The following is a 15837-nucleotide window of genomic DNA, read 5'->3' as shown; positions in this document are numbered from 1 at the left end:
GGGGCATGGACATTCTGGGGCCATATACGCCTGCTACAGGCGGCAGAAGGTACATACTTGTTGCCGTTGACTACTTCACTAAATGGGTAGAGGCGGAGGCTGTAAAGGGAATCAAGACGAAAGATGTAATTTCATTCATTTGGAAAAACGTCATCACTCGGTTCGGGGTCCCCATGTCTATGGTTTTTGATAATGGCCCCCAATTTGAGACGCCTGTTCTCAAAAGCTGGTTGGGAGACCAAGGAATTGCACATTACTTTGCATCTGTCGGCCGTCCACAAGCAAACGGCCAGGTAGAAGCCTTTAATAAAATCATCTCAGACGGTCTCAAGAAAAAGATTGAACGAGCAGGCGGCCTATGGGCAGATGAACTACCACATGTTCTTTGGGCCATTAGGACGACTGAAAAAGGGGCGACTGGAGAAACTCCCTTCCTCCTAACTTATGGTGCAGAAGCTGTTCTTCCAATAGAACACTACGAGCCGACTCTTCGAGTAATGCTATATGATGAAGAGGCAAACTGGGAAGCTATGCGCCTGGCATTAGACTCACTTCCTGAAAAAAGGGGCAATGCTGTTTTGCGCCATGAGATCTATCGCCTAAGAATGACTAGATCATACAACAAGAAAGTACACAGGCGTCCACTCAAAGTAGGGGACTTTGTACTTAGAAAAATGGAAGCAGTTGGTAGGGCCAATGAGTCTGGAAAACTAACTCCCAACTGGGAAGGACCCTACCGAATCTATGCGGAAGTCAGGGACGGTACCTACCGTCTGGAAACACCAGACGGACAACCGTTGCCTCGAACCTGGAATGTAGATAACCTTAAAAAATATTTCTTCTGAATGATGTAAAGTAAAGAGCTACTTAATAAAGTTTGCACTTACTATTCAATATTGTATTACGAGGGGCATGCCGTCTGTACCTTTACAGTCGGCTACTCTCCATTGAGTTTCACTATCTTTAGAGGGGCATGCCGTCTGTTCCTTTACAGTCGGCTACTCTCCATCGAGTATTTTACTCACAATACTTAGCTAAAAAGATAAGGGCCTGGCCGATCCTGTACCTTACAGGCGGCTACCCTTCTTTTACTTAGCACCTACGTTCACCAAGAACTTACCAAGGCCATCGGCCGAATGATCAGACCAGGCGCCAATCCACCTGATCAAAACTAAAAAACTAATTCGACCTGTCCCAACATCATAGCAGGCGTCCGACGGCATCCCTCCGGATGAAATTCGTCGCAGAGAGCAGCTCCCTTTTGGGTGGAACATTGTTCTATAAACTAATTACACGGCACCTATACGACTGTCCCAAAGGGCAACCACGTAGCCGTTTTTGAGACAAGGATAACTCTATCACTAACCAAACCAGTGGTAGCAGTTGACATCTGAGTCAGATGACCGCCTGTATTACTTGGGATAAATGCAGGGGGTACCTATTGAGTTAATAGCCAACAAACATTGGCGAATCAAGGGGTCTAGCCGGCCTACGCCGCCTGGTACCTCTACTTCTCAAACAAAGTGACGGCGACTGAGTAACTCCAAAGTTAACTCATAGTCACTCCTTCAAATTTGGTATGGAACCTAAAAGGTTTGAGTCGTCCGCCTGTTTTAAACAAACAAGGGCACTCGAACCCCTATTCCTACTGGATAACCTATTAAGTTAATAGCTTACATTGGTGAATCAAGGGGTCTAGCCGGCCTACGCCGCCTGATACCTCTACTACTCAATCAAGATTGTGACAAAGACTAAGTAACTCCTATGTTACCTTAATAGTCACTCAAACTTAGTATGAAGCCTAAAAGGTATGAGTCGTCCACTTGTTTTTAATAAACAAAGGCTCTCAACCAATACTCTTGCTAGGTTAAAAAATAACGAGTTTAAAGCCAACATTGGCAATAAAGGGAAACAACCGGTACCCGCCGCTTGTTTTCCTACTTAAATTCCTTGGCTACTAGGTAATTCTATTTACTTGGTCAAATTGAATAAAGAGTTCGAATACCGATTGATTAAATGGCCGACTGATCATCTATCCTGGAAACAGACAACCAGTCGTCCAGGGGCATAGGCGGCATACTTACCTGTCTAAACGTTTGGCCATACACAACAGTCGGTCAAGTGAGCAAACTTCAAATACTTAGACAAATTTGAACAAAAACAAAATATTTGATTAAAATGAGCCGGCCATAAAAGACCAGCAGAATATTCAAAACCCCGGCCCCCTGGCCGGGTAATTACAAAGCAAACGGCACGCAGGCCGTGAAAAGAAAAAAATATACTTAAAGCTTAAGAAGGGGGCAGTTCAGTATCAGCAGCAGCCGCCTGGTCAGCACTCTTCTTGCTGGACTCGGCCTTAGCTGCATCATTTTTTGATGCCTTACCCCCAAGTGGCACAAGCGCCACAACCGGCTCTTCCTCCTCCAACGCAACGTCCATCGCCTCTTCTTCAGCAGCCGCCAGGATCTGTTGATTATATATTTCCGAACACTGGCGGTACGTTCTTTCCCATGAGGCAAAGTCGGCACTGGGGAACAGTCGTTCCCAGGTCATGCGTTGGATTTGGGCGGAGTCTTCCACCATCTCCCGGACGAGCTCTTGTTTCTCTTGCTCGGCCTTGTCCGAGAGCTCTTGGGTAAGACTCTTCTCCTGGTTCACCAGGCGTTCTTTTACGTTAGCCAAAGATTTCTCCATGGCTTCGTAAGAGTGCATTTTTTGGCGAAGGGGTTTCAGCTCGGTTTTAAGTTTGGTGACGGTCCCCTCCAGCTCGTCAACCTTCTTTTGGGCCGTCTCTAGCTGAGCCCGAACAGCGGCGGTCGCCTGCGCCTGATAATAAAGAAGATCAAGGGTCAGTACTTCATTTTGGGCAATTTGAAACATTGCCTTATCACAGCTGGAGGCGGCCATAGCCTTTACGGCCTTTACCTCTTTGTTTTTCCGATCAATCGGCTTGCGAAGGCTGTTGACTCGGAGCAGGGCCTAAGTACAAAGAAAAACAGGCGTCAGTTTCCAATCAAAAGAGTTAACAGGCGTCCTGGAACTCAAAAGCTCAAAAAGGTGCTAAGTATACCTCAGCTAGGATCCCCGAAATTCCATCGAGGTCAAGGGTGCCGGCACCCTTGACCGCCTCCCTGTCAGATGGAGGAACTATTTTAACCATTGACTTGGCTACCTCAACCAAGTCAAGTCCCTGGGGGCCGACTGCATTAAGCGAAAGGAAAAAACAAGTTAGACCTAATCAAGAAGGAAGCAAGGGTGAGTTTTTACAAGCAAGTGTCCATACATCTAGGCGGCCCCGCCTGGGTTTTTGAAGAAGTGGCCGGCTGCTTCTCAGCCGCCACTGTTTTCCTGGAAGACCCAGGAGAGCTTGCAACAGTCGTCCTCCGGGCCTTGGGGTCCGGCTGTTGCGAGGAAGAAGCCCTTGGAGTGCCAGACTGAAAACAAAAAGAGTTAGTATATGCATAATACAACTAAAAGGAGGAGTTTTCAAAGCTTACCAAGGGTGCCTCCTTGCTGGGGGAGTCGACATACGACTGCTTCATTAGTGAGACCCGCAGCATGGCCGCCGCAGTCTTAGATGCTGTTATTTTACTCATGGCGTCGGCTGAAAGAAATAAACAGCAAAGTTAGTAAAAATTCCAAGTAAACAAGGCGTGAAAAAACAGAGTATTCGTCAGGCCGGCTACCTCTAGAGCACCGACTGCCGAGGCCACAGGCGGCCAAGAAGTACTCGTCATAGAGCCACTTGAAGCTCGGGACGCAATTTAGGGGTACTTGCTCTCGTACCCCTGAAGTAGAGTTCACCCTAGTCTCTACTTTGAAGAGTCCTTTGTCTAGGATCTCTTTTTTAGCCTTTGGGGGAACAGGCGGCATGCTGCGGCCGCCTGCGAGAAGAGGTGGATCCCTGTTCCACTTATTAAAACGTTTGTTCAGCTCCGTGTCTGAACTCTCGATAATAAGGAAGGTGTTCCGCCAATCCTTCCATTTGTTTGCCTTACCTCTCGTCATGAGGTAACCCCTATGGCTTGTCAATTGATACCAGCCGGTACCTCCCGACTTGGGGGTCCGGCTGAGATAGTTCATGTGGGCGAAAGCCTCAAAACTTGGCTCCACCCCGTTCAGTTCGCACCCGGCCACATAGCCGAGTACGTTTACCCAAGAGTTGGGGGCTAACTGCCATAACCCCAGATCATACCCATCTAAAATCCGCTGAACAGCCGGATGTAATGGGAAGCGCAGTCCAGCTTTGATGGCCGCCACATAGCAGCCAAAGCAGCCGTCACCATAGCTGGTACCAGCCGGCCAGACGACAGTATCTTCTGGATCCGGCACAAACAGTAAATACTCCGGGCCCATTTTGTGGTTAGCAATAAAGCTCGCCACGTTGTCTCGCATGGTTGCAATCCGGCCCCGGGGCACCCTGCAGTAGTAGGGGGCGTTTTCCTCTCTGTAAGAGGCGGACGGCTCTGCCCAATTATCCCCCTTCTCCACTGCATGAGAACTTCTCGCCTCTTGTAGGCGGCTATGTTTTTCTTCTGAGCCAGAAGAACTATGGTCAGAAGAGCTGGATTCGGACTCGTCCCCTGACGAGTCCGAAGAGGACGACTCCTCCCCTCTCCTAGAGGGGCCCGCCTCCTCTCCCTTAGAAGGAGCAGAAGGAAAATTAGACATGTCCACGGTTAGATGAGAAGGGAACACCTTGGTCCCTCTCTCAGCACTGTCAGCTTGACAGTCGCCTCGTTCTACATCTGGCGCCTGGTCAGATGTTTCGCTAAGGAGCACCCTTTGGGAGGAGCCGTCTGAGTTTGATATCATAGCAGTCTTTTTTGTTCTGGCCATCACGTTCTGCATAGACACAGATTCAGTCGGACTTTGTATAAAGGGCAAAGATGGGTCCAGAAAAGGGCAGGCGGCACTCCTAGTCCTAGATTCAGCCGTCCCCGGTGACCGGCTGATCACTAACTTAGGGCGTGTCGTGTGCTTCCATGGTGCCATTTCAAAAAATAAAAAGAAAATTAAGAGTAAGAGAACTGAGTTACCTGAACGGGTGACGGTTGATGAAGTCCTGGAAGTTCGGGTCAGTCGGCTTGTCAGAACAGGCGGTAGGCAGAAAAAGTCCGAAAATGTCAGAGCAAGTTCAGGGGTCCGAATGTTCTCGCAAAAGTTCTCAAATGTGAAAATGACCGAAGTCAGCACTTCCTTTTATAGGCAAAATGAGAAGGCGAAGGGTCGCTTCCAAATTCAAATTTGGGCGGGAAAATCTCTCGGCCGTCTGCAAGGTGACACCTGTAACGGGCCGTCGCCTGTCACCGTGCGACACCTGTCACAGGCGACACGTGACCAGTCGCGTGCCACCTGTGAGGGGCAAATGATTAGGGGATTTTTATCCACCAATCACCGTCTGACAAGTGGACCAACCAGGTTCCGCCACGTGTCCTTCACGAAGGCCAACAGGAGCTTGCCACGTGTCAGTCACAGATACGTCCTCCACGGACCACTTAAGACACGCCACGTGTCCACCCATGCCAAGTGGGACAACCGGCCATCAAGGCCCATTTCAGTCTAGAGGCCCGATCAGCCCTAGGTTTACCTTAAACCTAGAGAGTTGCACGCTTCCCAAGGCTATAAATACTCGATTAATCCTCATTAATCAAAAAACAACAAAAAAACAACCGAATAATTAAGAGATCAAGCAGAGAAGAACAGACTTATTAACAACCGGCTAATCTCGCTAACGACGCAGATTACCAACACTAAGCACTCTCACCTAGAGAGATCTCATTACTTTACTTTCTGTATTGATTACTCCTTAATCAGGTACTAACTTGACCGTTGGAGGCGGAGCTCTCAGGAGTCTCCGTTATTTTGCAGGTACAGACGTCCGGTTCCAGTCTCGGAATTGTAACTCTCCCGCAGGACATCAGAAAACCCCGAAACAATAACCATATATCCATCATCACTTTTTATTTTTAAAATACTTTTGTTATACACTTACTTTTACTTGTCAAGTTAGTTCATTTAAATTATACTTGCAAAGTTTGGACCAATTAAATGCTTTTAGAGTTAATCTTCATATAAGCAACCTCAGCTCATGATCCAACTTGATATATATTCTATCATGTGTGCAAATAATCTTTTTGTTTCTAGTATACAATGTCAAATACAAAGATAATCAACAAAAATATTCAACGGTATGAAATAAAATACAAGATATTCATCAGATTGGTTACTGGTGAAGTAAAAAAGTTCCCAATGTCCCAATTATTGGAAAAAAAAAAAAAAAAAACAAAAAAAAAAACAAAAAAAAAAACTACTATCTTTGTAACTATTGATAAAGAATAAGATCGAACATAAACTACATACAGGCAAATTCTGAAGTTAGGATAAACCGCTGCTGCCAAATGAACTAGCCAAGCTCGAAAGAGGGGAGATGGAAAGTTTGATCGTGTGGCTGCCCGACGATTTATGTATATCTATACACTCCTCTAGATCAGCATCACAAGTTAAAAGAACCCATTCTTTATCATCATCCAAGTACTTGATTCCCATCTTACTCAAGTCTTCTAAGTGAAATCTTTTCACAATTTCTTGTTGCAGGTCTAGGAATCCCATGTTTGGTAAGATGGAGAACCGAACTTTCTCATCCCCGAAAGTAGCTTTAGCTTTAAAAACACCTGCCTCCCTCGAAAGCCAACTTTTTGTTATTGGCAGAGGAGGCAGAGTTTCAAAAGAAGGATGCTCAGCAAGTGTTTTATTGCTCTGAGATCTTTCCAATATCTGGCTAGCTTCTTTTTTACTACTTATTAGCACTTGTAATTCTGCTTCACTTCTAGCCCTCTTGAGAGAACCGCTAGGATCTTCTATTGTCGATGCATCCTTACTCCCAGAGGCAATGGTTGTAACAGGAGATGACATCTTTGCTCCACTTGAAAAGCAGTAACTAGAAGTGGAGGTTTGGCTGGAAGAGGTAGAGGCCGGGGAGTTAGAGTTTGTGCCTCCTGTAGGGTGTATTGTCCCTTCAGGTTGAGTTGTTGGTTGTTGCTTTGGTTGATTGTTTAAGTTTATCGACGATACTTGACTTTGTTTTGGCTGTGTAGTTGGGCTATTAAGTTCAGGGAATTTTGAATAGAAGGAAGATAGTTGTATGGAGCCTTCGGCCCCTTGCACTGAGTCAATGACCAGTTGAAGTTTCCTTAGAGAATGATCCACCTTCTTGATCTTTCTAGAAGGCCATCTTGCAATTCCATGTTGCCTACATATCCTTTTCAAAGTTGTGGGACAAACTGCAAAAATATAATTACAGAGGGAAAAGGATTACTCATAGGTCTGAGAGTAAGACAGCATGAAGCGAAAACATAATTTATACCTTCCTGTAAAGTTAGATTAAGCAAAACAATGTGCACCATCGAATTCCTGCCATTTGAAATCTAAGCTTAGCTATATTTTTGGAAATTTTAATGGAATATATATATTTTCGGAAAAGATGTTTGTGTAACAGGAAATGTCAACTGGTTGCCAAGAATATTACAAAAAAATTCTGTTTATTATGTTCTGCACTAGCTAACAGTAAGTATGATATTCAATCAGAATACAAAAATATTTTCAGTTGATAGGTATAAGTCATCTTGTTTCTTGAATATTACACCGCGATTAAGAGAGTACATCATTTCATAACATAGGAATATTTTATAAATGCAATTATAAATGGGGTCACATTATGTACTATAAGAATGTTACCTCCAATGCTTCTAGCTGCATCTTTTAGACTACCAGCAAAATATTGCCTGAGTACATCCAAACTGATTGTTTTCTGAGTCTTGGTCCTCCTCTTTTCACTTCTGGCACTTAGAGGAAGTCGGCCTCCAGACGATGTACCACTTATTCCTTTAGACCCCGAATCTTGGTTGATGTTTTCACTATCAGAAAGTGCCTGTCCAAGTTGTAAACTTGGCTCGTTATCACTCCAGTTCATCACCTTAAATCCTTTACTAGGCTCGTCTTCTCCAAATTCCAGTGAAACCACAACCTCCTTACCCTTTCTCTGAGGTTCCATCATCTGTGAAAACCAGGAAGTCTCTTTAGTCTCATTATCTGCAGCCGGCTTTCCAGGGAACAAGACCTTCTGCTCAAAGTCCTTGTCTGTGATAAAATTCAGATACCGGCAATGCTGCTGTATGACCATTGACACAGACTGCCATATTCTAGAATGAAAAGCTAGACCTTTTTCTTGAACATTTGATGGTAAATAAAATTCTAAAACATAATCGTTCTTCTCATGATAGATGCTACGGAGCCTTACTGCTACTGCACCGCGCAACCCAATCATCCTTGCGTGGTGAGACAGAGGATATTCAACCTTACTGAACTCTGTGATATCAGTAGCATAACAAGGCTGGTTGGTGTCAAATGCTTTGCCAACTATACCTCCTTGGCTTCTTAATAAGTGGTGGTCCGAGCAGGCCTTGTGAAAATCCATAACTCGTTGATCACGCACATAACAAGCAGAATCAATAATTGAAACACAATTAACATTGTTTTCAGAATGCCAACATCCGCCTTTTCCTTCTTGTGAGCACGGAGCCCATGTTTGAGCTAAAGGCAAATCAAGTGTATCACATACAGCTCTCACCACAGTTAATATCTCGGGTTGTACAGCATCATAAGTTCTTTTACCGGACTGAAAAAATAAATTAGACAAATTTAAGAAGATATTGATGTCAGAAATACAGAAGAGCCAGTTTCTTCTTTTATTTTCAGGATACAGGCTATTTACTGAGTATTAATGTCTGTAATAGTATGCATCAAATTACCTGTTCCGGAGGAGTGTCAAGAATTTCTGAACTCCTAAGATGAACAGTCTGCATAAAATTGAAACACAGATGAGCAAATGTTGCTGCTTAGAAAAGCAAATTAGGACTTTTAAGACGGCACTGAACTAGACAGCTACAACAACATTCATTAAACAGACGTGATTACCCCATAACAAAAAAGCGCAAAAACATCCAATCAATTTTAAGAATACCCCCCATTTAGTCAACAAAATTGCCCCTTACCCATAAGTTATGTAAAATGAAAAAAAAAACAAAATATGAAATTTGAGATCATCCTTAATAAATCAGTAGAATGGTAAAGTAAGGAAAGAAAAACAGACCTCAAGTGCTTTACAAACGCTTTCAATTTCAGGACGATAGTCGAATTTATCAGTAGTCATGATAATCTCAACAACACCCAAGGAATCACCACTGCCCTTCTCGAAAACAGGAAGTGCAATGGAGCCACGAACATCAAACTGTCGTGCATAAACTTGACGTGGGTACTCCTCCGTCCTAAAATATCGAACATCAGGCGTCCATTCAGGCGCCTTGCCAAGGAAGACTCGCCCAGGCAATCCATGTGCCTGTTTAGTATCTTCGTCTGCTAAAAACTCATACTTCTCTGAAACATCTCTGTAGTGGAGCAACCGTATACTCGAAGGTTGGTGAAAGTACGGTTGCTCCACTGTTGTTAGGAAACTCTTTAGTCCTTTCTTAATAGGCACCCATATCTGAATCAGCACATCTCTATTTCTATTCAAGTCTCTCCAACTACTTACTGCTCTCATCAACCTTTCTCTGACAGAACTTGAAGGACCTGAATTCGCCTTGGGTCCTATCCACAAGATTCTGTTCAGCTCATTGCCTTCCCATGAGAAGCTGCGCGCTTGGTTCAGAACTGCTGCTGCTGCTGGTGGTGTTATCGCGCTGTCATCCTGATTTTCTGAATCCACTGCCTGTTCTGCCTTAGGACTCCACTTTTCGCGGTAGCTACTACGCTGATTACCTGGTGAGGTCAAACTGCTGGAGACAGGCTCCAAACTAGGGAAAGAAAATGATGAAGGATAACTCAAGCCGCGAGATGTGGATGGACTTATTGGACCCTGACCCTGACCCGAACTCGTTCCTGACTGCAGAAGGTTTGACCCATCAGCTGTTTGTAACCAACATCCATCATCTAAGAGCTGTTCCATTAAATCATAGTCAATGTTTCCAAAAACTGGCGGATTGTTTGTAGGATTAAAGGAACCATCATCCATATTCAGAGACTTCTGTTGTATAAAATTAACTATTTTTTTTTCTTAGACTAATTTACAAAACTTTTATAAATACAAATTTTATTTTTGTTTTTGTTACAGAAGACCTTTGTTTGAAGTTTTAAATATTATGACCCAAAACTCCAAAGTAGTCTAAATATGTAGAACAAATAACAAAACTCCCAAGAAGGATCTCTATCTTCTATCTTGAAGAACTCAATCTGTTTGAGGTGTTGAAACAGCATCTTCAATTCAAAAGTCCTCTCTCAACTGAAATTCACAACAATTCCAAATTAGTGAGAATTTGGTTGATTTTGCATTTCATTAATTTCGAAACAAAAAGAATAAAAATCAACATTGAATAAGGTCATATATAAATTAGCAAACAAAAATCCTAGATAATAAAATAGATGCTCGGAATTTATCAAACTTAACTATAAATTGTGATATGATGTTAAATTTTGCATATATATTCAACAAAACAAAGAATAACACTTGTCTCTTAAACACAATTAAATCATGCAAAATGATAGTCAAAAACAAAACAAGACCCATTTCTCAAAACAAAAAACCCATTATGTGTAACAAATATAAGCTCCAAAAACTAACCATGAAAAGAAAGAGAGGAGAGAGAAAATTTAGAGAGAGAGAAACCAAAAAAAGAAAGAGGGCACTAACTTTGTGGAGAATCCTAGGAGATATCAAAGTGATTTGCATCTCCAAATAAAATGAGAGAAAGAAGAAGAGATATTTGTGTAGTTAAGTCAGATAATGATGATCATGAGTATGATTATGATGATATTATAGTTGTAATTTTAGTTAGTAAGATGAGGAAAATTACAAACAATCATACATACTGGGTTTTTGTGGGTGGGTACCTTCTTCTTTGTCCATACCAATTATACTTACATCAGCAAACAAGCAGAGCTTTTTTAAAAATAAAAAATGTAAAAAAATTATGTTTATTTGTATTTGTTTATTTACTTAATTTTGATTAATTATATACCTAAGACTGTCCATAACATGGCAATTTTTTAATTATTTTTTTAATCCTGGACTCTCCTGCTTCTTGGGTCTTTTATTGGAGAATCTACTCATCTGTGGGACCCTTGCTTACCTCATTTTTTTATTTTATTTTTAATTAAAGTCCATTTTTTTATGAGCACCCTTTTTTAATTTTTACCTTATTTTTCTTCTTAATATACCAATACATTGCATCTTAAATTAGAAACATGTATGTGTATTATACATTCAGGTAAGTAGTTGGTTGATAAGAACCGGTTATATTAGCTGGTTTATCTAGCTAATTGTATTACATGTTTTGACTAGTTGGTTGCTTTAGTTGTTTGTACAAAAGTATTGATAAATTGCTTGATCATTTGTAAAAGGTTGAGCATAACCAACTCAATAAACCATCTCTTTATCAAACAACCAAAACGGGAGGCATATGGAATAATCAACCTTCACAATTGGATCATAGTTTATCAATACTCTCTTTACCTAACAAAGTCTTGGTTTAAGATGTCTAAGTGACAATATATAGCATAAAATTGCTAAATATACTTAATACTCCATATTTCCTTTTAGATACATTCGGGATTATAGGAGGGATAGTATGGCTTATACATGTAATGTATTGTAAAGGAAAACTGATTTGTTGAAGGTGATGCCCAATTAAAAAAGATGGGGTTGAAAGGAACATTTTGGTTTTGGACCACTGTTTAGTGAATTTCAGTTTGTTGTTAATAATTTTTTACCAATTGCCTTAGATTATGAGATTTTAATGTAGATTTGAATGAAACAAGCTAAGACTCGGTATATACTGTTAAATTGGTTCAATAATGTTACAGGTATTTTATTCAGTTCTTTGTGTCACAAAGTATGTTGGTATTTTGACTCTTTATGCCCTCCTTTGCTAGAAAAATAACAGACAAAGTTCGGTTGATACTGATTCATTGCCATTTCACCTAATTAGTCAATTGCATACCATAACATATAATGTTCATTCTTCTTAAAATATTTATAAGTCCCAAAATCATTTTATGAAATCAAATTTTATTTTTGTAAAATTTACTCACAACTTATAATTTACATTTAAAAAAAAAAAAAAAAAAAAAAAAAAAAAAAAAAAGCCTTCTAGTCATCATCAAAAGTCATATAAGTCAAAAATATGTTTATGTTTTAGAGTTTAAAGAGATGTAATTGAGGTTAATTAATTCAACATTTAGAACATAAACTATGTCTTGAGTCCTGAGTACATTTTCCTTTCTAGTTTATGTACAACTAGTGCATATAAGAATATTTTTGTACCAATAATTAATATAGCTTTGTTCAATATTAATAATCACTAGCATAGCTATTTATAAGATGTATATAATGCTGAAAATTAATTAGCACAATAATTATAGTTATGACCTTCTAATAATACTCCACATTTGACATAATACTCCTTTTACTAATTTTGTTACTTTTATAATATGGTTGACAAAATATTTATAGAATTTGTAACCCGGTTGATTTATCTTAGAAGTAAGTGAAGAAGATCATATGGACTTCACCCACTGAAAACCCCACTTGCAAATATACTGTGCTCACCGCTTTCTTTGAGCAAGGCCCGGATATTTTTTACGAAACTGAGCCCTATTAGCAAACTATTTATGAATATAGACGCGTGGTCAAACTATTTACGGAATTGAGCTTCTGAGGTAAAACGCTGTCTCGCTCAGCGTTTTACCTCTGTTATTATTTTTTAAAAAATTTCTTATTTAGTGAAATACAAATTTTTTTTTAAAAAAATATGGAAATACATAAAAACGCTGCCTCAGTCAGCGTTTTTGTCTCAGGCTGTAACAACCCTTAAAACGCTGACTGAGACAGCGGTTTTGCCTGGTATATTTTTCGCGCACTCACTCTTCCTCAAAACTAAAAACTCAAACTCACTCTTCCTCACGCAATAGCCTATCTTCCTCAAAGCTCTGCCGTCGCCGCCGCCGCCTGCTGCCTGCCGCCGTCGCCGCCGCCTATTGCCTGCTGCCGCCGCGCCTCTCCTCTTCTTTATAATCACATTGTTAGTACTTCTCACTTATTTGTTTTTAAAATTTAAAAACCTAGGTTAGTTTGATAATTATATACTACATTGTTTTAATTTGATAATGTTGTTGTTTATTCTAAGTTAGTTTGATGTAAATTGACAATTATGTTGATAATTCTAAGTTGGTTTGTTGTAATTTGATAATTGTCTAGTATAAAAGCCCTAAATTGATGTTAGTTTAGTAAGAAAGTTTATGATGAAATTGTGGAAATGTTTGATAAAATTGTTGAAAATGTTGATGAAATTGTTGATAATGTTGATGAAATTGTTGTTTTAGTTTGATAAAGTAGCCTACATTGTTGTTTAATTACGAAAATTTTGTTATGTAGAATATGTTGGTTGTTATAGTGTGAATATGTTCGTTGTGTACTTTGTTGTGGTTGTAATGTGAATTGGAACAATGTTGGTTAATTATGTTTATAGTGTGAATATCTTGGTTGTTTTTGTGCGAATTGGTGGAGATTGCATGCAATTAAGATGTATTTTTGGTTGTTGTATAGAATATGGCTGCACAAAACGCAGCTTTGTTATGCCGATGGGGGGGTGAATTTGTGTCTGATGGACCGAATGTCCAGTATAGTGCGAGACATGCTCGAGCGTACCTTTTTCTGCTCATCTCGGGTGTGTTGTTCGGTGGCAAGAGTGGCAACCATTTACAGATCATTTACCTGCAGCTGGTAGACCACGACTGGGAGCATATTCGTGGCTACAGCTGGGCGGTCCCCAAGCTGACATATGCGCATGCGGCGAGGGGCCTGCCGTACTACCGAGACGCCCTTGATCGACTGACCGAGGATCAGGTGAAATCTTTAATTTGTTTATGAAATTGTTATTTATTATGTATACTCTTAACATATTTAATATGCACTAACCTATTTATTATGTTACTTTTTATGTGTTATCGCAGATGACATGGGACCCGTATGAAGCTGATTTAGTTGCTGCCATGCCTCCACATCTGCTAGATCATCAGGCGCAGTGGCGTTCTAGGGTCCCCCTGATCTGTTTTGAGGTCGTCGAGGGTCACCTACCAGATCGATTCATGCAACAGTTTGGACTACGACAGACTGTCCCCCAGCAGTGTGACACTAGTGCCCAGCTGCACCGCATTGACCGCCGGGGAAAGAGCGACAGGAGCTGGCGGACGGAGCATGCCCAGTACATTGACTTATGGCATCGACGGTTGGAGTTCGTCGTCACTGGTGACCCCATCCACGGCGTTATGGATCCATACGATCCATACATGGAGTGGTACATGCGGATTACACGGCGTTTATCAACCCCAGCTACACACCGCCATCCGCACATTACCATCCATCCTTTGACGTGATCAGGGGATATGTAAGTGTATTTGATTAACTTATTTTTATCAATTTCAAATTTGTATATCATTCAACTAACTCATCCTTAATTACTGCAGGCGTTGGATATGACGGCGATGGTTGACGCACTGTCGGACGTCCTTCCAGGCATACCTGAGCCGCCCAGAGCACAGGTCGAGCGGGTGCGAGATATGGGCATGGCTACCTTGCAGAGATATGGTCACGCCTATCTCGTCCACCCCCGGGACGATCATGGCGGCCACTCTAGTCACTCACAGTTCGAGGCTGGCCAGAGTAGATGTGGGGGTGATCCTTCGTCATTCACGGGCGCAGAGGAGTACGACATTCGCAGTTCCGCGCCCCTACGTCATCCTGATGACCCATCTTCCATCCAGCTGACTCCGCCAGTACGCCCGAATCCATTTACCACGGTCCGTCACTACAGCCGTCGTCAAAGGCCGAGAGTGGACATACAGGATAGAGAGCCGTTACACCAAATTGATGAGTCAGAATAGGATAGAATTATCTGATTTATTTGCTTTAATGACCTTCTCTAGTTTGTTGTACATAACACTTACATTACATTATTATTTGAATAATTATTTGAATGAATTTATGTCTTGTTTGAATTTCATATTCCTTATTTGTCCACGTTTGACTCATTTCGTTCAAAATAAATTGTGGATGTGGAGGTGGTGGATGTGGAGGAGGATGGGTGGTGGAGGTGGTGGATGTGGAGGAGGAGGATGGTGGAGGTGTTGGAGGATGTGGAGGAGGAGGGTGATGGTGGTGGTGGATGTGGAGGAGGAGGGTGGTGGTGGTGGATGTGGAGGAGGAGGGTAATGGTGGTGGTGGTGGTGGATGTGGAGGAGGAGGGTGATGGTGGTGGTGGATGTGGAGGAGGAGGGTGGTGGAGGATGTGGAGGAGGAGGGTGGTGGTGTTGGTGGATGTGGAGGGGGTGGTGGATGTGGAAGGGGGCTGCACTGGCTGCTGTTGGGGGCCTGCTGTTGCTGCCTTCAGCCAGCAGATAAAACGCTAACTGAGGCAGCGTTTTATGCTTAGGTGTAAAACGCTGACTCAGTCAGCGTTTTTCTCTGTTATGGATACAAGAAAAACGCTGACTGAGTCAGCGTTTTACTGTATTTCCATTTTTTTAAAAAAAATTTGTATTTCACATAATACGAAATTTTATAAAAAAAAAAATAATAACCAAAGGTAAAACGCTAACCGAGGCAGCGTTTTATGTCAGAAGCTCAGTTTCGTAAATAGTTTGGCCACGCGTCTAGATTGGTAAATTGTTTGCCAATTAAGCTTACTTTCGTAAAAAAAATCCACCTTTTTTGGTCTAAAAGGA

At 41.7% G+C, this 15837-nt stretch overlaps 1 protein-coding gene across 2 annotated transcripts; it reads right to left on the bottom strand.

Annotated features, from left to right (window-relative positions):
* Positions 1-6121: 6121 nt before the first annotated feature.
* Positions 6122-11023, bottom strand: LOC110740093 (protein NLP2-like). Of its 2 annotated transcripts, none has more exons than XM_021920591.1 (5): positions 10679-11023; positions 9152-10339; positions 8811-8858; positions 7738-8677; positions 6122-7283 (listed from the first exon to the last, which is right to left on the bottom strand). In XM_021920591.1, exons 2-5 carry the CDS (start codon positions 10070-10072, stop codon positions 6379-6381), a joined length of 2814 nt encoding a protein of 937 aa, XP_021776283.1. In that variant the 5' UTR covers positions 10073-10339; positions 10679-11023; the 3' UTR covers positions 6122-6378. The 2 variants fall into 2 exon arrangements, with proteins under 2 accessions (XP_021776283.1, XP_021776282.1); XM_021920590.1 differs by having other exon boundaries at positions 10748-11023.
* Positions 11024-15837: the final 4814 nt, after the last annotated feature.

This window comes from Chenopodium quinoa, unplaced genomic scaffold, assembly GCF_001683475.1.
Source record: "Chenopodium quinoa cultivar QQ74 unplaced genomic scaffold, ASM168347v1, whole genome shotgun sequence".
Lineage (NCBI taxonomy): Eukaryota > Viridiplantae > Streptophyta > Magnoliopsida > Caryophyllales > Amaranthaceae > Chenopodium > Chenopodium quinoa.
Note: the sequence above shows the minus strand (reverse complement) of the source record. Positions and strands in the feature narration are given on the sequence as shown.